The 22987-nt window shown below is 37.2% G+C and overlaps 1 protein-coding gene across 1 annotated transcript in view; it reads left to right on the forward strand.

The window, feature by feature from the left end:
- TRHDE (thyrotropin releasing hormone degrading enzyme) overlaps nt 1–22987 on the forward strand; it is a 277072-nt gene that overhangs the window by 214393 nt on the left and 39692 nt on the right. The window contains exons 11-12 of the mRNA XM_073000372.2: nt 10595–10728; nt 10835–10890. Coding sequence (XP_072856473.2) covers nt 10595–10728; nt 10835–10890 — 190 coding nt within the window. The remainder of the gene's footprint in view (nt 1–10594; nt 10729–10834; nt 10891–22987) is intronic.

Consider the following 22987-nt stretch of genomic DNA (forward strand, 5'->3'; position numbering starts at 1 on the left):
GCTTGAAAAATGGGATGAGCACCGCCCCCTAGAGTCGGACACGACTGGACTAAAAATGTCAAGGGGAACCTTTACCTTCTTTACCTCTACTTGTACAAGTGGCTGCATTCTGCAAGCTGGTTATTACTGTTAGCAGCAAATGATAGCCCATTCTTACTATTGTGAAGTCATCTGATATGAGAGGGACAAGCTTTTGGGCTTTCTATTCTTTACCTGTTTCTATCTTTTCTTTTATTTGACTAAGGAATAGGTGGGAAATTATAGGGGAAGATCTCTATGATTAGTTTGGTGATCTAGTGAAGATCTTGAAAATAAGTCTGAGAATACATGCATTTTCACTGAAAAAAATCAGTTTCACTGAAAGCATTCATTTTAATGAAAATTCTTCAGTTACATTGAAAAGAAGCATTCATTTTTACTGATCAGACTTCCAGCTGAACGCAAGAAATAGTGTCTGTGTAACCACTGCTGGAAAAGTGAGATTCCTTTAAATAGAGATTCCTTTGTGACACTGTCTCAATGCAAAGTGAACACAAAATGGCCAAGTTATGGTTACACGTATGTGACAAACATTTTCTGCCTGTTTAGTATTGCACTTCTAAGTGTATTTTATTTTACTATGGAGTTACCACATAGATACTATTCAGTAACTATGAATATGATTGTAGTGGCTAAGTATTAAGTGACAGAGAGTTACATGGCCCAGAGGTTTTCTAAGCAGAAGTTTGAGGGGCACCCCCAGAAATCCTCTCTGGAAGGGCAAAGTTGTGTGGTATCATGAAGGGCTGTTGAAAACGAAGGGATTTCAGAAATCAGGGAGAAACTCTTTATGCTAATAGAAGACATGACAGAAGGGACCACATAATCTTGATGTCTGTGAAGATTCTCAGTCATCCAGGTGAAGTTATCTGGAAGCTGAGTACAGTGGGGTCTTGACTTGAGAACTTAATTCGTATTGGAAGGCGGTTCTCAAGTCAAAAAGTTCTCAGGTCAAATCTGCATTTCCCATAGGAATGCATTGAAAACCATTTGATCTGTATCTGCTCTTTTCCGTCCATAGAAACTAATGGGAAGGTGCTATTCCGCCTTCGACCAATAGAGGGGGATATTTTGTTTCTTTTTTTCTTAGGTCAAGAAAGGTTCAGGGAAGGCAGGGAAAATTCAGTCCAGGCAGTACCAGGCAGTCTGAAGACTGTCTCCCAATCCACTCTCTAGACGCTGGGAGGAATGAGGAAGCAGACAGGCACCCTTTTCAATGGCCAACAGTTAACTGAAAGTTCACATTTTGCACTTTCCCTGCCTCCCACGTGTTTTTTTTTTCAGTTCTTAACTCAAATCTAAGTATGTAAGTCAAGTCAATATTTTCCTATGAGAGCGGTTCTTAAGTCAAAATGTTCTTAACTCAAGCCGTTCTTAAGTCAAGACCCCACTGTAATAGCAACTGGGCTTCTTTCTTATTAGGCTGAAAAGTTTCAATAGTCATCCAAGTAGCTTCTTCATATATTTCTGCATGAACTAGTGGATATGATTTGATGTCTTTTTAAGGTTAGCACTATGCAGTATTCAGCAACAAACTCTGTACCTTGAGCAAACTCAAATAATAGAGATTTTGGATAGCAAAAATAGATTTTTCTACCACCAAGATTTCAGCTAAACCTTTAAAGTTAAATATTGCTTCCAGATAAAATAAGGTTTAGCCTGTGCTCTTTTGTTGCCATCATGACATTTCAGTACATATTTTATAAGCAAGGAAACTGCATACCATATCAGTGATGTAACTATGCCAGAAAGGTATGATAAAAGAAATCTTGTCTATAGAAAATCACAGAAATCTAAAGGCTGAGACATAAAATAATAACTGGTATAGAACTTTGTGAAGAGCATTCATCAGATTTCCTTTACAATAACCACTTGTTGAAAAGATTCCAGCTTTCCTTTGTTGAAAAAGGTCAAAGTACCCATGCCCTTATCAGAAAAGTAATAACAAGGGCCTGTGATTGTGCTTTTAAAAAACTACTTCTGTTCATTTATCAAAGAAATATCTAGATATTTCGAGGCTGTCATCTTTGACTGGCAGGTTTTCATACTTTATTATGTCATATATGAAAACAGTCCTAGGTAGTCTGTGACAAATTCTCACAGCTGGAATCATCTTCCTTGGAAACAACTATATTCACAGACTAGTGTCATTGTGATTTGTTTTTTTTTTGTCTAAAGGGCTAGTTTTTTTTTCCAGCTTTGATTATTTGTTTCTGAACTTTTGAAGGTTTCATAGCATTTCAGAAATATATAAATTAAAGAGTAAAATTCTTTGTCATAAAACTGTGTTCTGCAAACCAGATCCAGGACTGGTAATATTTATTTTAAATTAATTGAGAACCTTGGGTTGGGGGGGGGTCTTTAATAGTAAAAAAAAAAAATCTTTTCCAGGTGATTGCCAAGAGTTCTGATCCCAGTGGTGATGATTTGGCAGAAAGTTTTGACTAGTAAAGGCTCCCACATGCACACACGTCTTGAGACTCCCAAAGGCTTCCCCAGGGAAAAAGAATAGGATGATATTTTAATTAAATTAAATATTACTGGCCCCATATCCAGTTTGCATGGTGCAGCTTTACACAACAAAATATTTTCCAATGTATGTGTCACACTTCAGAATCTTGTTTATTTTTTTACTAGATACCTGAGATCTACCAGTCAGAGCCTGGTAAAGAAGATATACAGTTAGAATTACAGAATTCTGAGCTCTGGGATTTGTTTTTGAGTATCTAAACTAAATGGAGCTCATGCAAATACCAATTCCAGGTTACCCAAGCTTCCTTCATTTCACCAGTGTAATAAAGTGGCAGGATGTTCTTGTCACTATGCTTAAGAAATTCAAAAGCCGAAAGAGCCTTGCTGATTTACTGCAGTTCACAGAGAATGCACCAGTAGATCCTAATAAAGTTCTGTCCACCCTTGTAGTAAAGCATTTGGTGCATTTAGAAGACAATTGAAAATAGAAATGTCTTACACTAAAAGTGGGTGCCACCAAAACAGAGAGGGAGGGAGAGCATCTACACTGTTGCTTATGCTTTGATTATAGTGAGAGCTATTATGCTCATAATTGGTGGTCCCATGTATACAGATTATTAAGCTTGTTCTGTGGTGATGGCGACTGCAGGAATGTGTTTTAGTTTATTTGTAAAATGTATGAATTTGATTTTGGATAATTTTTTTTTTTTGGCAGATTGGAAGTTCGCTAGTCCTTTAATCAGTTTACAACCTTCCCCCCCTCTCTCTCTGTGTGTGTGTGTGTGTGTGTGTGAGAGAGAGAGAGAGAGAGAGAGAAGCAGCTTGTCCAGTGCTGCCCCCTTTTTAAAAACATAAACTTGATATAGATTAAGTCACACTAAAATTGAGAGAATTGATACTGTTTTCTTGTCCAAGTCATTTTAAAGTCCACAGTAAGGAACTTGGGGGGAAAATGCTCTTGCTTGTCCCTGCCATTCCAGCTGCTCTCATTGCCCCATCTACAAACTCTCTCCTCTCTTCCACACCCTTCCCAACAATGAAAGGATGGTCTGCAGGAGAGTACAGCTGTTTTTAAAAAGGAGGTTCTCTCCCTTTCCCCAACATAGAGTTATGCTCTTGTTTAGGACATGAAGCCCAGCGCATGCCGGCAGATGAGTTCTCCCTATGGTTGCTTCTATTGTTTAATATGTAGGAAGAACTTTATCATTCACCAGCCATGGGAGTTCTTTCGTGGATAAGCTGCCAATTAGGAAGTATGCCAAAATAAGGTACTTAGATATGGTACCTGGAGCGGCATGTTATAAGCACACATCTGTGCAAAAATACTGCACCGTCCTACTCGGGTTGCAGCAACCCCAGGGAGCACCTCTTCTATGCTTTGCAAGATTTAAACTCAAAAACAAGGCAAATCATATTTGATGGAACTAGTCAGCTGTAATTAATAAACATTTTAATTTTTTCTACTCTACTGATTGTTTGTATGATTATTGAATCTATTTTTTGATTGTTTGTATGATTATTAAATCTATTTTTTAACATAAGTTTCTAGGACAATGCCAAGCTATAGCACAAGAGGAAATACTTAGCATGGGTACTTTGACTGTGGGAGCCTATTACAGGGAATTCAAAAGTAGGGAAGAGCATTGATAGCTCATATGTGACATATTACATAATTGTGTTTTCTGAAAGTGAGTTAAATTTCTAAATATCTGAAACCACTGATGTGATGCACCAGTTGAACATAATAGCAGATAGCTGGAGAAACTGAGAGCAGTGCACAACACCATAGACAACTGATGATCCATAAGCTCCCTTCCACTCTGCAGTTCTAACATAACAATGATGAAGAAGAACCCTCTACCTTAGAATTTCATGCAACTCTTTTGTACCTAGGGTTAAAGTGAAAACTAGTATAGGTATTCTAATCCTGATCATCGTATTTGCCAGCACAAATGCTTGAGATAAAATGGTCTGCCTGCTGCAGGACACAATTCCTCTCTAACTCTTGGAGATCGGCTGCTGGCATCATTTTTAAGATTAATTATATCCTGGGCAGGGTGAATAAAAAACAGTTATGTTCTAAAATTTAAATCATGACTCAAATCACATCTGCCCTGTATGAAAGAAACTGAGTCTAAACCCAAATGGGCTCAATTTCCTTTTCGGAGTCCCCAGACAAATTGACATGGCCACCACATGAGCAAAGCCAACTTCCAAACTTGGAGGACTGTCAAAATCAGCTCTGGTTTCCAATTCAGTATATTTGTTAGATAACCAAGCACAGAAATAGTCTGCTTTATTTAAAGTGAAATAGACAAAAAGGTCATTAGATACCTAAATATGTAAGGATCCTAGAATTAACCCTCTAAAGCAGCTTTCAGTGGAAAGACTCCCTAAGCGTCTTGGTTTGGGTCAATATTTACTCTTTGTTCTACCCAAGGAAATATAAGGCAAATTTCTTCCACATCCAAATATACAGTTTTTGGACTCTGGACAGCTCCCAGAAAAGGAAAATTCAATAATTAGCAGTATTGCTGCTGGTATGGCTGCCCAGGTGTGGGGCTATGTCAGCCTAGAATGTAGATAGAAATCCAGACTAGCTGTTCAGATTTTTTTTTTGTAGAAAGGAAAGATGAGAAACTGTATTTTATGCATAATCACCAAACTAGCAAGATCCAAAGTACCCATAATCATCACCTGAAAAAGAACAGAATATATGTTCCAATGTCATATGAAAGGCCAATTTAAAAGCAAATACATATAAAATTTCAATAAATACTTAGCGGCAAGCTCTACCTGTGGCAACACACTTGGTAAGCCTCCTGACCCAAGAGTGCTTTGTCAAGCATGTGGAGGAAAAGAGGGAAAAAAGGCTCAATTGGCAACAGAGATGCATAAAAGCTTGACAGCCACAACAGAAAGGACAATCTACTTGACAGGATGCTGGAGTTTGAGAACAAGAGCCAAGGAAAAGCAGCATTTCTTCTAAATTACATGAGAGGAGTTTAAGATCCTCTTATGGCAAATGAGAGCTTTAAGGCAACCCATTTGGAAGCTGCATCTCTGAGTCCAGAAAAGAACTTAAACATGTTCCTTTAAATATATATAAAAATAAAATGAAATGAAAGTGCTTCTGTGCCAGCAGCCATGCAAGCTAAAACAACAGATGTCTGCTGTACTGTGCAGAAGTTCATGAATTTCAATGTACCCATGTTGACATGTGGCATGCTCTTGAATTGAGACAATTCTGTGCAAACAAAAGCAACGCTCCTGTCAGTTCCCTGATCATGGAATATAACATGAAACTTGAAACATCTAGGTGCTAGGAGAAATAATTGGTGTTACCCACCCGAAATTCAACCTTAACAAATGTTTCCTTTAAGCTCCATAACTCTTGGGACTGCATTGGACAGATGAGTACATGACAGAACAAGAAGAATCCAAAAGACTGTAGGAGTTCACCAATATTTGAGAGACGAAAGACATTATTCTAAAACTAGGTGGATAACATTTGGTCCCAAGGGGTGAAATGGAACCCAAAGTGCCTCTTGGGCCCATAAGTACAGTACACCCACATTTTAATTTTTTTAATAAAACATAATTATTATCTCAGTCCTCTCTGGGTGGTGTGGAGTTGACTTTGCCATATTTTGAGAAGTCCCAGCACGCTTAGAAGCTTGACAAACCCTAATGATATGTGTCACTAATTTATTGGTTCAGTAAAAGAGCAAAACCCTGGAGAATAGAAATCATAGGAACTGATACAGCTCCCCTAATCCAGTGAGTTTCATTTGTGGCCCATGGATCTCCAGAGATTTCCCAATACCAACACAGGGAACACTTTTCTTCTCAAATGTACCAGGTTATGAATATCATAATAAAGGTAGTGATGCAAAGAAAAATTATGCATAATGGTCTGAATGGGGACTTAATTGGGGAGATGCTACAAAAAAATATTGGCGAATGAAGGGATCATCCCAATACAGCATGACATCTGAATGATCCCTATCCCAATTTTAAAAGCTTCCTTGTAGCGATTTAAAGCTCGCTGCAAATGCATCAAGGCCAAAGTCAGGGACAAGATTGTTAAGCTTCAAGAAAAGAGGTCTTATCACTAGATGCATCATTCTAATGAGATGTTGGCCGTATGTCAACTCAAAGAGGCACTTGGGAAATATGAGTTCCTAGAGCTCCTGAGACAACTCTTCACGGAAAATGGAAGCATTTTTCTCACAACCCACAACTCAAAAGTCATGTCCCTTCTGGAAAAAATGCTGAAACTGTTCACCAAGCGGCATATATTGAATTTGCCTCAGTGAATGCACCTTTGCCGGGAAGGACTGGAGGAGCAGATCCTATGAAAACATACCAGAATTCTACTAAACAATTATACAAATAGCAAATAAATGTCATGAAATAAGACTGATATCTAAAAGGTATGTGCAAAGCTTTCTGAAAGAGAAGGTAAACAGTAAGGATATATAGGACAGCAAACTGCAGTGAGGAGGGCAGGTGTTCACGAATGCACCACAATACATCCCACGTCTAATGAAGTGTTCAAGGAAGAATGAATTTGGCTCTAGAAGAAATATTAGATGTCCCAGTACATATCTATCAAACACTGAGATGTATTTGTGTAGTGAACAAAGAGAAATATGAAGGTATGTTTGATTTGGAATTGATGCATCTGAAGACAAAGATAATTCTTAGGAAGAGTCATACTGATAAACTGTATTTAGAATGCAACATTTGTGAGTACTATATGTTGTGTTTATCTATGAAATTTGTATTTAATCTTTGAAAACAGATACATTCAGTTATGAATGAATTGAGTTAGCCAACCAAATTAAGATTTGTTTAGGTATTGAGAGAGTACTTAGTTTAAATGTTATTTAAACTTAAACTATGGATTAACCACTGGAAACAAGCTGTAATTTAATCATTTGTTCTTAGGTTTAAATTGGAGCTTAAATTTATCCACAGTTTTTTTTAATGTAATGAGATAATTTAAGTGGGATTAATTTCAAATTCTAACTTAAACCTAAGAAACAAGACCAAAGAAGTAGAATTGATGGCTTCAGAATTTCCCCTGCTGCTGTTGTACCTCATCCCTCTGACAGAGGCAGCAGAATTTGAGAAATAAAGACTGCAAGCACACCAATAAGAATGCAATTTATATGTTTGAATAGCTTTTGTAACTAAAGAATGACATACCGTTTTAAAATCAAAACTTAATAAAAAATCAAGAACATGACCTACTCAACTTCCTTCTTATAGGACTGCTTTGCATTCATAGTGCTTTTATTTAAAATTGGATCATTGTTCATTTTATGCAGTGTTTGGAATATAAGCCTTTTTGTATTTTAGGAAACTTATTTTCAGTGAAATTTGCATCACAGTTTGGGGATCACCTAGCTATGTTATGTGTGAAATTTCATTTTAAATGTATACATAGTAATTGCAGCTAAATGCACACACAAATTATCTCCATCAATCCCAGTTCCTTTTCTCTCCCCATGGCAGACTGTAGCATTCCTATCATTATTTCCTTTATTTAACAAGAATCCTGTTGAAATCCATCAACCAGCTTTTTCTTATGTTCACTCACATACACACATGCACACAAGGAGGGACACAAACAGAGATGTTAAATCTTTGTATGCTTTTTAGAACAATCCACCATTCCAAGAAAGTGAACTGAGTAAGTTTAACATGATATGGCCATGGATTGTGTAACAGCTTCCATTATAAGAGAACTTATGCTGTCATATTAACGCTGCAAATTATATATTGCTCATAATAACATGTCTTTTTTTGTTGTTTGTTTGATAAATGTGTGCCCCAAGGTCTACCTTACACCACTATTCCAGCATCTGTTCTGTTTTACTGTCAAGTTCTAAGCACAATTCTTTGAATCATTTTTAACATAGAAAGTTGGTTTTAACTTTTGTAGCCTACCTCAGTCTACAAGTCTGTGCCCTTTCATGTTTTACCATATAGATTTCTCAGGTCAGTCATAAATACCTTCTTCATTTTGGAAATTCATGGATCTCTAGGTTGATCTGTGGGGGAAAGAATTCTATCTAAACCCCTAGAATGCTGCTACAAGTCAATGTTAGCAGTATTAGACTATATTGATCAGAAGGTGGGTTTGTGCTCAGTACCTCTCTCAAACTTAGACATAATTGTTCATATTAAGAGTGTAATAAATACTTCCAGATTTTCCTCATCCTTTATTTAAAAATATGTTGAAAAGTCTCCCCATCATTGCAAGTTGTTTTACTCCTGCACCAGAGGAAAAAAAACACTCATTTTTGTCATTACGTAGCAGTGTTACGGGTGTGTGTGCAGATTTTGTACAAAAATATCCTTATACTGTATCTGGAAGAAGAAAATCTTGTATTTTGTGTTTTAAATCTTTTCTTTTCATAAAAGTCTTTTGCTTATTTGAGCAAAGAACAATTCCATTAATTTGCAAAGGAGTCCCAAAATGGAGGGGGGAGATACAAAAATTCTTCTAATCCTGTCCACTGGGAAGACTATGTTTTAAATTTTTCATTGTCACATTCAAGAACAAAATAGGCAAGTATTTATATCCCTAGTTGAAGCAAACATGTATTTTCTGATATGTTAAAAATATGTTGAGCATGTTTCTGCTTTACATTAATATACCTGACCGTAACAATTTGGATAGGTATTGTGTTAGAAAAACAAAGCATGTACCCCGTTTCCCTGAAAATCTATGAAATAAGCCTTAGTATGATTTTTTAGGATGCTTGTAATATAAGCCCTACCCCAGAAATAAGCCCCTATTAAGTGAAACCCTGCCCCCCCACCATTGTTCTGCAACCGGAATAAAATGGCATGACTGTATTTGAATAAATGTAGATTGTTGTACATGAAAAAAAAATCCTCTGAAAATAAGCCCTAATATGTTTTTGGAGCAAAAATTAATATAAGACTCTGTCTTATTTTCAGGGAAACACGGTATTATTCAGTGATGAATAAATACAAATACAGGAATAGCACCCAGGTTCGGTGAAGACCAGTCATTCACATTTCTTCTAATCAGACCATATATTTATGGTCTGGTACATTTGTGAGAGTGTTAAGGGCCATAACTTAAGGGCCCAACAGACAGATAGAGAGATAGAGATAGATTTGTGTGTGTGTGTCATACAACATAGATTAATGGGCAGAACTGCATTTTATTTGACATTCATATGTTCCACTTTCTTTGGGCGACGTATTGTTCTGTGGATTGCAGTCTAGGAGTCTGATCCACAAAGCAGAATACTTAGAATTAGGCAAGTATTGTTGTGTGGATTTGATGACTATGGCCTGATTTCTTTGTTCACTTTGGATGTAATAAACTCTAATGAGATCATTTTGCTTTGTTAGTTTCATGTCATGAGCATTTATTGTGAATGAGCTCTATCACAGGAACAGTTAGTCTTTACCACCTTGGAAGAAAATTTGAGTTCTAACAAATCCTGATGTGATAAATACTAGCTGTCACCATGTAGGGGTGCATTCATAAAATAATATTCACCACATGGAGTTGATGAGGTAGAGCTTTATCTTGTGAGATCTTTATCACATCTGAGGTGAATGTAAGAATTTGTTCTAAACTATTAATCCAGCTACCCTACTTTGGAGAGCAGACTGCATGATAATCTTTTAGGTAGAAAGAATGTGAAGTAACACTGAGCTACAGTTTTGATCAAGAACATTCATGATCATCACATTTTTCTAGTAATGCATACTTTTTGTATATAGGTATATTCTGTATTTTCAAATGTAGGGGTGGTGGAATTGTTAATCCCTGTCCCCATCTAAATGAAGTGTCAAAGAAAACATTAATACAAAAAATATTGCTTCTGTGGAAAAGAGGATTGTTGTTTACATAGTTTCATAAAAGAAAGAAAACTAGTATACTTACATTAAAACTGTTTCCAACAGTCCTTATATATGGAAAAGGATATATAGAATTATTTTACCTTATGTAAAATTCTGTTTTAGGATAGTAAAACTTTTCGAATGTATAATTTGCTGTTCCTTTTCCCTTGTGCTTTGTTTGCAGAGCATCATAGCATTGCCTCTCTTCATGAAGGAAACTGGCTTCTGGGGAACATCAATCAAACTGGCTATTTTAGGGTTAACTATGACATTAGAAATTGGAGACTGCTAATTGACCAACTAATGAGAAACCATAAGGTAAGCTCATTTGATTATATTGCCTGAAATTTGTCCTATGTATGGAAGCCCTGCTGCTTTTATCATACTGAAGTGTTCTCTTTTTTTTTCTCATTTGCCCTCATAGGTAATCTCTGTCAGTAATCGTGCAGGTTTGATCGATGATGCATTCAATTTAGCCAGGTATGTTTTTCTGTAGATAATCTTGTCTAATATAAATTCCTGCAGCCCTCAACTGTTGCCTGCATTGTGTGTATCTGCATGCTTTGAGGCTGAAGCTATTTAAAAACTGTTTCAAATTCCATCTTGCTTTCCTCAGTTTTCTGTCTTTTCCTGATATGGAGCATAAACACTGTCTGCAGCACTTTTAGTCATTGATAAAAGCCTGTGGGTATTTCCAAATGTAGATGTTTGATTAATTTTCCTTTAAAGTCAATTTAATATATTGGATATTAATAATCTGTTCCCATTTTACAAAATATATCCTTTCCACCATGATCCTTTTGTAATATATTATTTCAAAAGTTAAGACTGTTCATGCTTCAGAATTTTGGTCTGTTCAAGTATATTGTTATTCAGACCAGAGTAGTATATGTGCACTTGCAGGAGTGTAAAGCCATTTTAGAGTTAATGTTTTTGTGCATTATTATCATCATGACTTCTGCTGCTACCACTATGGAAATAAATGACTATCACAAGGTTGATGTTAGATACTCAAGGGTCCCCTTGGTTCTGAAGTCTAGTGAGAAAACACAAAGGAAATACAATGAAAACACACACACACACACACACACACACACACACACACACACACACACACACACACACACACACACACACACACACACACACACACACACACACACACACACACACACACACACACACACACACACACACACACACACACACACACACACACACACAAAAGAGGAAAGGAGCTAGGGAAAACATAGAAGACTTACCATCTCAGCAAACAGAGAAACAAGTAGAGAAGCATCTATAAACCCTCACTAATATTTCTCATCCCAGTATTGATATTGGAGGTCAACATCATGAGAATGTAAGAGCGTCCCTGCTGGGTCAGGCCAAAGGTTCATTCAGTTTAGCATACAATTTCTGATAGTTTCTAGTCAGGGTGTGATGAGATGAGCATATAGCTTGCTATTTTGTTCATTTTTGGTGTGTTTTCTGGTGACCAAATTTGTTTTCAATAATGAGCTGTTCCACTCCTTTCTGGCATAGTGCTAGGGCTGCAATTCTTTTGGTGCAGTTGGGATCATTCCTGCTTATCCTGTGATTGCTTAATTCACTCACAAATAGATCTATGGGCAGCATTCCCTTTGGTGGCAACCCTCTGATGTACAGTATGCAGTGGATTTTGACATATGAAAGGATGGCACACAAACCCTATCCTCTGTTGTTCTCATTTTTTTTAGTCTTATCCTAAATGATGCAGTTTCAGAGATAAAGGAGCATTCATGTTAGGTTAATGTGTTGCCATAGCTCTGTGCAACTTACTAAATTAAACAACAACAAAAATGAAGGTGCCATGGCCTGTGGAATGACAACTGAGAAAAGGATGGGGAAGGTGCAATCTGAAATGCTGTCTGGCTCTTTCTCATAGGAGATGAAATATCTCCTATGTGAATGGAAAAATTGCTCCAGTGCAAGGTAAAATAGGTCACTGTGAAGCTAAGATTTTTTAAAATATGATGCTGGTCGCTCCTAATTGCTCACTCTAGTCATGCCTTCAGTTGTCTTGGGATAACTCAAGCAGGAGTGAAGGCAATACACCTTTTCACACTGTTGTTGGCCTTCATGTGTGTGACAGAATATTGCCTCTGAAACTGGAGATTCTCCATAATTTTCGTATCTCATGACTACAGTATTGATCTCTGTATCTGTGTGGTCTGCTTTAAATACCATTGAAAGTGTTGAATGAGCTTTGTGTTTTTCAGTAGCAATTCCTGTATATCACTTCTGTGTTGTGTGAAGAACTTCCTCTTTCCTGTTTTGAATTTCCTGCCAGATGTGATTTTATAGGAGGAATTTTAAATTTTTGTGAGTAGAAACAAATTGTTTTCAGTGCCCACTCATCCTGTAGTTCAGCTGGAAATTATTCTTCATTTAATTCTTTTGCATGAGAATGGAAATTTCAGATTTCTTCTCTGTGGACGAGATTGTGGAGAGTTTGGCCAGATGTTTCTCATATCAGCACCCCCTCTTTTCTGGGAAAAAAATATTTTTTTATTTATTTATTATTGTATTTCATTTTATTTCTATCCCGCCCATCTAGACCAAGTGTCTACTCTGGGCGATTTACAAATTTAAAAACAATAAAACCAAAAACATATTATAGGTCCAAAATGGTGACATATAAAAAATTAAGATATGGCTTGAGGGAAAGCCTTCCCAAATAGCCAGGTTTAAGTTTATTCCTGAAAACACCCAGAGAGGGAGTCAGGCGAATCTCTACTGGCAAGTGGTACCAAAGGTGAGGGGCCACTGCTGAGAAGGCCCTGTTCCACATTCTTTCCTTCAGGACCTGCCTCAGCATTAGGCCCCTCAGCCACCCAGCCTGGCTGGAACAAGTGACTCTGGAGGAACTGGTTGGGAGAAGGCAGTCTGCCAGATATTGAGGTCCTAAACCATTTAGGGCTTTATATGTAATCGTAAGAACTTTGAAATCAATACAGAAATGAATGGGCAACCAGTACAAGGTGGCCAGAGTGGGGGAAATATGTTGGTACCTTTTCACCCTTGTAAGAAGTCTGGCTGCCACATTTTGTACCATCTGAAGTTTCTGTGTCAGTCTCAAAGGCAGCCCCACGTGGAGCACATTACAGTAGTCTAGTCTTGAGACTGTGAGCACATGGACCAAAGTGGTGAGTGCCCCCACATCAATATAGGGATTATATTTTTGATCAAAAAAAGGATTGGGAAAATGCTGATTATGAAAGAAAGTGCAGTCCATTCACTCTCATGCAGAAAAGGAACAAAAATCTCACAGTAGTTGATCTGTTCTCTAAGTTGTCTGATGTATCAAACCATCCTTTTTCATCAAGAATGAGAACATTTGTGAGTATTCATTACATGTTTACTTCACAGCATGTATGGTTTCATAAATCTCATCATATCTCCCTCTAGTCATCATTTTTCTGTCTTAAAAGCCATAAACACTTTTGCCTTTCCACAACTATCCTAATAATTCTGATGACTCGTCTGTATACATAGCTGTTTTCCATCCACTGTTGTAGTCCTGTTCCTCCCTCATTTAGCATTTTCCAAAACTATTCTTCAATTACCAAATGGACATAGCTAGGGTATAGCATGTTAGAATTGATGCATTAATGTTAAATTCTTTACTTTTTGTGGACAAACAGAAAAGTGCTGTCAGAATACAGTGTTTAAAAATAATATTTGAAAAATAACATTAATGGGTATATCAGACAAAAACAAAACAGAAGGGAAACGAAAATGAACAAGTGTTTTATTTGTTAAAAAACACCAGCTGGTAAGCCTTCTATAAAGGGCACGTTACCCCATTTTGCCTATACTTCCCTTTCAAAGATAGAGTTACGCTAGATAGCCTAACCTTTGCCATATAAAAGTATCTGGAGTACAATACACATAAACCCTACTTAGCCCAGCCAACAATCTATAGTATTTTGAGGTCTTCTCGCATTTGTAGTTCAAGACCATCTGGAAACCATAATGTTATTTAAAAGAAAGCCAGAAATCTGCAGCCTCTGTGTAAGATGAAGCTTCTTTTTTCTGTAACTACAGAAGTACTAGACTGGATTATGGCCCCTCATGTTTACATCTGTCTCATTCATTCCTCTTGGCTTCATGGAATCTATTTCTTTTTTTATGTTCATCTCTTTTTTTCTGTTTCATTCCTAGAGCCAGATTGCCACCATCCTGTGAGATGACCAGTTCAATAGAGGCTGACAATTCTTTTCCATTCCACAAAAAGACCTGTGGGGGAGGTCATCTCATCTTTATCTCGTGCATAGGATGTTGACTTGGGGTTTTGTTCCCAACAACATAATTTTTCAAATGTCATCCCTGAGCACCTGAAGCCCTTTTTTTTTTAAAAAAAAAGTTGTTGGACAGTCATGTTGAACTAATTTGGGGGCAATAAGGAATTGATCTCAGGAGCTACCTTAGATGAGGTGTGCAGGATTTGAGCCATCTTTTAACCAGTCCTGTACGTTCAGGCAAAGATTCTTACATTGTTCTACTAAAGGAATCTAACTCAGCATGGATTCGGTTGGCTCTTTATAGAGCAAAGATTCCCAGGGGACTGTCCTTAACTCCGACTATAATTCCTAGAGGTCCTATCATAGGTCCTTAAGTATGTTAATTAAGGCTTCTAGGTGTTATTTTCCAAATATGTTTCTAGGGACATCTAGATGTAGGTTTGAAAGGGAGATATAGGTGTTTTTCCTCTTGGGGGGAGAGAGTGTGGACTGCAGAGGAAACACCAGACTAACATTTTAATTATTGTATTAATAAAGGTAATTTAATGAGTTATATGTTTTCACTGCAGAATGTTGATAGTAACAAACTAGTTTCCCAATTTCTAACATTTACTGTATCTTCAACTATTTAATTGCAAGACTGAAAGTTTCAAACTCTGCCTATGTCATTCCCAAATGCCCCATTTCCAAATTTACCTATTACTGCCCCATTACCTTGTTCAGCTTTCTTTTCTTGAGTCTTTATGCCAGTCAGATCCTCCTTCCAAATCTGAATTGCTTCCTAATCCTCACATTCTCACATCTGTTCTGCTGGAATAAGTTCTATACCATAGTTTATTGTTATTTTTGGTGTGGTTGTTAAATTAGAAAGCAAAGGTATCAAGATTGTGAGTTTTACACATTTTAGTAAAACTGTTACTTTGTCCAATTTAATCTTTAGGTAAAAATGGATCATTAGTCATAGTTTTAAATGTTCCTTTCAATTCTCAGGGTTTTTTTTATGTAAGGAGTTATTGGTAGGGGTATGTGTTACAAGAAGTGTCCTTTTCTTTCATTTCAGGATGGGGTGCCTCTATCGTTTTTGTTCAATTTGTGCACTGTTCCTTTCATTTCGTGTGAAAGGGACCAGTTCTTTCATTTCATTTCATTTTCCCCATTTGATTTTTTTCTGGTGCTAAAGTCCTAAAAGAACCTTTAAAAGGAAAGGATGAAGTGGTATTCTGAAGTGTTACATGTGTACCTTTGGGCAGGTACTTTGAGCAACCATGATGGATCCTGGTGTAGAAGGAGGTTCTTCTTTTCCCTCAAGGCATCCAGGGGAACCACTTCTTGCCCCCATCTCAACACCTTTCTGTAGAGTACTATATTAGAATCCTAAATGAAGATGATGAGATTGGTGTAGAGGCAGTGCTGCTGCGACTGAGGTGACTCCTATGGAGGTACTTGATTCTTACTAAGCAGCAGTGGCTGCTCTTTGATGTGCTGCCTTTTGCCTTGTCCACTGCCCTTCCTACCACCTGTGATGGCATAGTTGTACCTCAGGAGAAAGAAGAGGGCATCGAGTCACCTCTGGGCAGGAGTGCACACATGCCCCTGCTGCCATCACAGACCTGGCTAGTGACAGGTGCTAACTATGCTGGGGGCAGTTGTGGCAGGCACTGAGGAGCTCAGTGAGTGGCTAAGAGGGGCTGTCATGGAGTGGCTTGTGCAGGTGAGAGTAAGTTGGAACTGAATCATTGCTGTGGAGAAATTCTAATTTAGAATTAAACAAAAGAGGGATTCTGAAAAAGAAGATTTTCATTTGTCCCTCTTTTGTTTGAACAAATCCATATTTTGGAGGCTCTCTTTCAAAAATTATAGAAAATATATGGAGTGTCTTGCAATTTTTTCTGTATGTGCTTCTATACAAAAATCTTGTCCCTGGTTATTAGAGAGGTGCAACTCTAATAAAATTCTGAATGAGGTGGAAAGAAGGCTCATACAGATTTTGATTTCTGCAGATTTTGATTTTTGCTGTATTTTGACTTCACTTCTTGGCACTTGCTGTGAAGAAGTAGTATCTTGAATTGCCAAGGCACAATTAGTTACATACACCTCAGAGGTCTGATTATTAACGGAGGGACTGCAAACATAGGAATGTTCACCTTAACACAACCAAGATGGTCTTTTTTTAAAATACTGTAGCCAGTTGGAAAAAGCAGACATTCTGCTGCCATTCAGTAAAGAGTCTATTTTATCTCAGTTAGTTCAACTAATGAGCATTATGCTGCTAGAAGTGTCTTCTTTATGAAAATTTATGTAAGGTCTTGCCCATTTTGAATTTTTTAAAATGCTTCCAAGATTTAGTGCATATATTCTGGGCTATCTGTTAATTCAGCATTTAACAACAACTTCCAGAAGGTCCCCAAAGGTTTGGCCTTTGTGACAGACTCCATTCCCCTACTGCTCTAATAATATTTGTAAAATTGGGTGGAATTATGTGGTTATTTCTCATGCAGCAGTTGTTTGGCACTAGAGGCTGTGCCACAAATATTGGAAACAGATACATCGCATGTTAAACTGGTGTTACTACAAGAGTATGTGACTAGTCCATGCCACAAAAATAATAGTTAAATCATCCCACATTCTTATTTTGTGTTTCATTTATTCAAAATATATCTATTCTTCACATTTGATAAGGCCACATTCTACAAAACAGTAATAAAAAGCTCTACCTAATGATACAGAAAACAAAGCAACACTAATATTAATAGTAAGGGAAAATTCTGCCTCCTGCCATTATATTTTCATACACATATACACTGTCTACTCAGAAATAAGCCCAAGCTTATTTCTGAGCCCAATTCAATTCAGAAGTACAGTACTATATTTACTCCCACATAAGTGCTTATCATATAAGACAGCAAGTTATTTTAAGCAGTGTACGATAAAGACAATTCTCAGCACAGCTTCTGAAAGCTGACCTAAATAAATAAATTTTGCAAAGCTTTGTGATTCTAATCAGAATCAAGGTATTTGTATCTGAAATGAGTGGCTCTTCTGACGCCTGGTGCCAATCATCTGTTGTTTTCTTTTTTCACCTGCTTGACCCTTTTTAGAGGAAGATTAAAGAGGAATGCTCAGCATTAGCTGCAGGGAGAAGATAGATTGCCTGCTTCCTGTTGTTATGTGGAGCAGACTCCCTTCATCTCTTTACTTTGAAATCATGGTCTTCAAATTGATGTGTGTGACTCATATGCTTTCTGTTCTATAGATTCTTACTGTAGAGCAGACCCTTGGTTTTGCCTATCAGCTCCACTGGGCACCAGATGTTTGGTTGAGTGTCAACAGGTGATTCAGATGTTCCTACAACTTGCTTATGCTGAAATGAATGGAAGCTTACAGAGGAGTTGACTCACCCAATCCCCATTGATACAATGGGTCTACTCTAGTGTGACTTATTACATTAAGCAAAAGGATTTCAGCCAACATGTTATTAATAGAAATGGGCAAAAACGTATGTTCGGAGGTTCGTATGCCATGTTCCCTTCCCCCACTTCCCCAGCTCATAATTGGGCCATTGGTCAGGGGAAGGAATGTGTGGCATCTGAGATGCGTACGAACCAGCACGAACCTACGAACCATGGTTCGTGCCCATTTCTAGTTGTCGACAATGTGTTGGATTACTCTTGTAGTAAAACCAGTAGTCAGTGCCCTTGTTCTGCAGTGCCTACCCATTCTTGACAAGTAGAATGACTGTGTTATTCTAAACCTGCAATTTCTGAACTGTCTTCAGGATACCACATGTGCTGCTGTTATTGGTTCTAGGGGACCACTCTCTAATGAACACAGTGCTCTGGGGTGTCCTGACAAAATAAAGTGGTCTAATAGTGTAATCAGAGTTATTGTCAGGCAGCTGTAACAAGAAGAATGATTTCTTTATGAAAATTTCTCATTATTTGCATGCCTTTAGTCTGTTTTTTTTTTTAAATTTGCTTCTGGTGTAACTATTTTTAGTTTTTAATACACTGTTTTTATAAGTTTGTATCAGTTTTATAAGCTTCACATTCTGCATACTTTTTTAGAATTCTGTGATTGAAAGGCAAGTAAGAAAAAATATTCTAAATATACACAGTCTTTCTGCAGTGCATAGAAGCATTCCAAACAAAGATCTATGAACTTCACAAACTTTTAGGTAAGGGGAGGTTGCAGTATGTGCCCTTGTCATGGATTGCAGCTGCTTCATTATCCCCTGCTGTCTTGTATTCAGTAAAATATCAGTCTTTCTGAGTCTTTCAGCATATTTGCACTCTCACCAATAGGGAAATACAGAAATATAGGGACCAAGAAGGCTGAATATTCTTTGTGATCTCTAATGTAACCTTTTAATTAAAAGCAATTAAAAAGAAACAAAAGCAAAAATAGTGGCAATGAGATCTCTCTTTTTTGGTGAATATGTTTTCTTTCTCTGTGTGCTACCTATTTAAGAGTGTGTACATGTACAAGATTATATTAACCTTGTATTTTATCAAGTGTATTATTCAAATTGAGCAGTTATTTGAATTATATTTTCAAAAAAAAAGCATCAGCTGTACAGAAACATCACTTCCACCATTCCTTAATTAAGTTGTAGGCTGTTTTCTATCTGATAATAAGTTCAGAATACTGGTTCCTCTATCTTCAGTTTTAATAGAACATAATGTAGCATCACTTTGCTCTCTCTCTCAGTTGTTAAAGCAGTGGATATATTTCTGTCATTGTGTCATCTGATGCTATTTAGTCACTTAGGTCATCATAGGCATCCTTTAGTCTCGAGAGACTATGGTAGTGACATTGTAATAAAGACTCTAAAAGGTAGCAAAAATTTCACCATAAGCTGAAAATGTCAGTCCAAATTGAAGAAGCCCTTGTTTCCTTTAAATGCCAAGATTTTACAGATTCTAGAGTTTTATGACTGAAACGTCACAGGTATTGTTTCACTAACTGCCTTTGAATCTGATGAAGGAATAACATTGTTAAGAGAGCTGTATCTTATGGATTATAGTGAGAAAAATGGAAGTGGATGTATGCCTGCATAAAAAAAATTTAAAGGAGGGGGGAGGAACACTACCGATTTAAACCTATACAGAGAGATTGCCGTATTGCATGATTTCCAAACAAGCAGAGAACAACTAGGGAAGATGTGGGAATTTAAGCTTAAGCTACGGTGTTGATTGGGAAAATAACCCAATCACATCCTCCTCCCACCCCCAATATCTCCTGCCAGTTTCTTTAAGTTTAAAAAACATCTCTTAAGAGTATCTGTTTAAAAAAAACCCTAACATCTTTGTTAGTTTGTCCTCGATTTTGGATTTTTGGAGCCTATGAAAGCTTTGGAGAGGATTGTGAAGAGTGAAGATTTGAGAAACTTGAATTTTTATCAGACAATATTATTTGCAAAGTTATGTGTTGTCTGAAAGGGATAGTATTCTTTTATCCAGGAAATTTTATGCAGCATCTGCACATCTTTGAGAAAAAAATGTTTGCCAGCCTATTAAAGGTATAACTCATTTTTCAAATACATTTGGATGTTTCGTGTTCCTCAATCTTAGAAAATAAAGGGGTGGGAAATAATATTTAATTGGCTAAAGCCTGTTGTGCAGTTACAGAAAAAGTGTAACTTTTAGTGATGAATTGCTGTAAGTTAAGAAATCTCTGTAAGTATTGTCTGTTGCATACTGAACTGCAGAATTTGGCATGCAACAGATAACACCTACAGAGATTTCTTAACTTATAGCAATTAGCTGCCAGAAGTTACCTCTTTTGCATAACTGTGTAACAGAATTTCGGCCAACATATTTTTCCACTTACACTGTATTTGTAATTTAAATACACTTTTTTGTAAACATGTACCCTTGTAGGTGATGTGGTGGGAGTTAGAGAGAAAAACTTTTTTGAGGAGGGGGGCTGAATTTATTGGAAGCTGGCTGTAGTTTTTTTTTGTTTAGCTTGCATATTGCTTCCATTAGTGCACAAGGCAGTATTTTATGAGGTTTAAAATAGAACATCACACAGAAATAAAAATGACACACTAAAGACAATAAAAACAAATGAGAGGATAGCTATAAAAATAACTATAAAAATAGATGGTGCCAACTAAAATGCACAGACAAAAAGTGGATGAAGAATGAGCAGTCAACTAGGGTTGGTATGGAAAATCTCCCTAAAGAGCCGTGTCTTCAGTCACTTGTTAAATATCCACAGAGAGTAGGCCAAATGAAGCTTCTTTGGAAGCTGGTTCCACAAGTTTGGAGCCAGCACAAAGGAGGCCCTATCTCTTCTAGAAGGCTTACAGGCCTCCCTTGAGGTGTTGACCCAGAGGAGCTTCACCTGTGATGATCTAGTGGGCCGGACAGATGACATTGAGGAAAGATGTTCCAACAAGTGGATTGGGAAAACATGAAGTTTTTACTTCTAATACAATAGCGAGCTATAAGAATGAAAAGAGAAAAGCATCTTCCCATTCCCAAATTAACTGAAATGCAGTAGCTGACACTTGACTATAAGCCAAATATATCTAACTGCTGGATGTGGCTGTTAATCAACTCAGTTTGTCCCAGGCACAGAATGGCCCCAGAGAGGTCAAGATAAATGTGGGGGGTGGACCTTAGGGGACAATATTTCAAGACTTTTCTTGGCCCACAGGTGAGAAGATGTCACAAGATCTAGGGCCTGCCAAGGAGGTTTTAAGACAGCTTTAAGGAAGGAAGGGAAGCTTTGGTGTAAGTATGCGTTCATTCCCACAACAACCACCTTCAGGGAAAACTTTCCAGTCTTTCAGTGATAAAGCTGGAATCTTGGAGCAGCTACAGATGCTTAGAGGGAGGTGATTTTTCTTGACACAGCATGCTTTGGTATATATGGTCACAATCCAGTGAAAAACTATTGCCACATATATTTCCTATTTTTGTTGCTGAGAAAGGCTGAAGAAGTGTTTACCTTATATTACCAAACTTATACAGGTTTTTTGTAAGAAAAACTGGATTTGTTTATTAATTTAGAAATAAGCAATGAAACTCGTGTAAAAGACAAGGCACAAAAGATTCACCATTTAATCCCATTTTGAACTCTGTCCAGAATCTATATTGGACAGGTAGCTGCAAGGACTAACTGGATGTTGTGTCCAAGATGTTCTAAGCAAAGGCTTATACTGTATTTGAAATTGGCATAAAAAGAATGACTATCTAATAGCTTCTTGACCTAAGAGCCATGGAGTATATATAGTACTGTAGAAAGTAGAGCATTCTGACCTGTATGGACATGCAAACAAAGGTAACGATTTTCCTACATAGCACACATTACTGTAAACACTGGACATCAGCCAAAGGACAGCTTTGTTTCAGGCTGCTGATCTTCCAAATGATATTTTCACATATGGTTGCTGACCCTCTATCCCTTGAAGTCCTTTGATTAGAGAACTTATTACTTCAAACATTATCTTTCTTTCATGTAGAAGAATAACATCTATAAGTACATAAAGGGACCAAAATGTGCCTGATATTGTCACTCAGTAAAGAGCAGTGGAAGCTTATATCTTGGTAACTGCATTGATAAAGGGTAACAAAAAAGGGGATCTGAGTTAACTGCCCAATGTAAGCCTAGCTAAATCCAGATGGCATGTCCTGAATGAAGCCTCATCCTAAGGTATAAACATACTGCACACATCTAAGCCCTTATACTGTACACAAGCCCTTAAGGGAACTTGGCAAATTATTTTAAATCATCCACTGACTTTAACAACATCAAATGTTCACACTGCAAAATTTCATATTTACCTGATCTATATCAATTCTCTCAGAATTCACATATATTTAACTGTAGTTAGTGATTTTTATCATGATTGTGTACAGGTGATATATCAATAACCCTCTTCCGAAACTCTTCAGGTTTAACTAACTGTCAATAATGTGACCCTTCCAAAATATTCTGTAACTCTGAAAATGTTTAGTCCCTTAAAATACTTCAAATAGTTCTTCATCAACCTACAGCATAAAATGTAGGAAATATATTGGCTGAAATTCTGCTGTGTAACTTAACACATGTGGAAGGATGAAGATGTCATGGACAGGGGGTGATTTTCAGTAATTAAAAACCTCCAACTTCTGTCCTACAGCTTTTGTGAAGCCTGTGGAATCATGGGATAGAAGGACAATGCCCTTAATTACTTAAAATCTCCTGCAGAGATTGCTGTCATCTGGTGGCAGCAATTTTTGGTAATTAAAGACTTCTCTCTCCCAATCTCTCTTTAATGTCTCCAACATAATACTGTCTTAAAA

Source organism: Pogona vitticeps, chromosome 5 (assembly GCF_051106095.1).
Source record: "Pogona vitticeps strain Pit_001003342236 chromosome 5, PviZW2.1, whole genome shotgun sequence".
Lineage (NCBI taxonomy): Eukaryota > Metazoa > Chordata > Lepidosauria > Squamata > Agamidae > Pogona > Pogona vitticeps.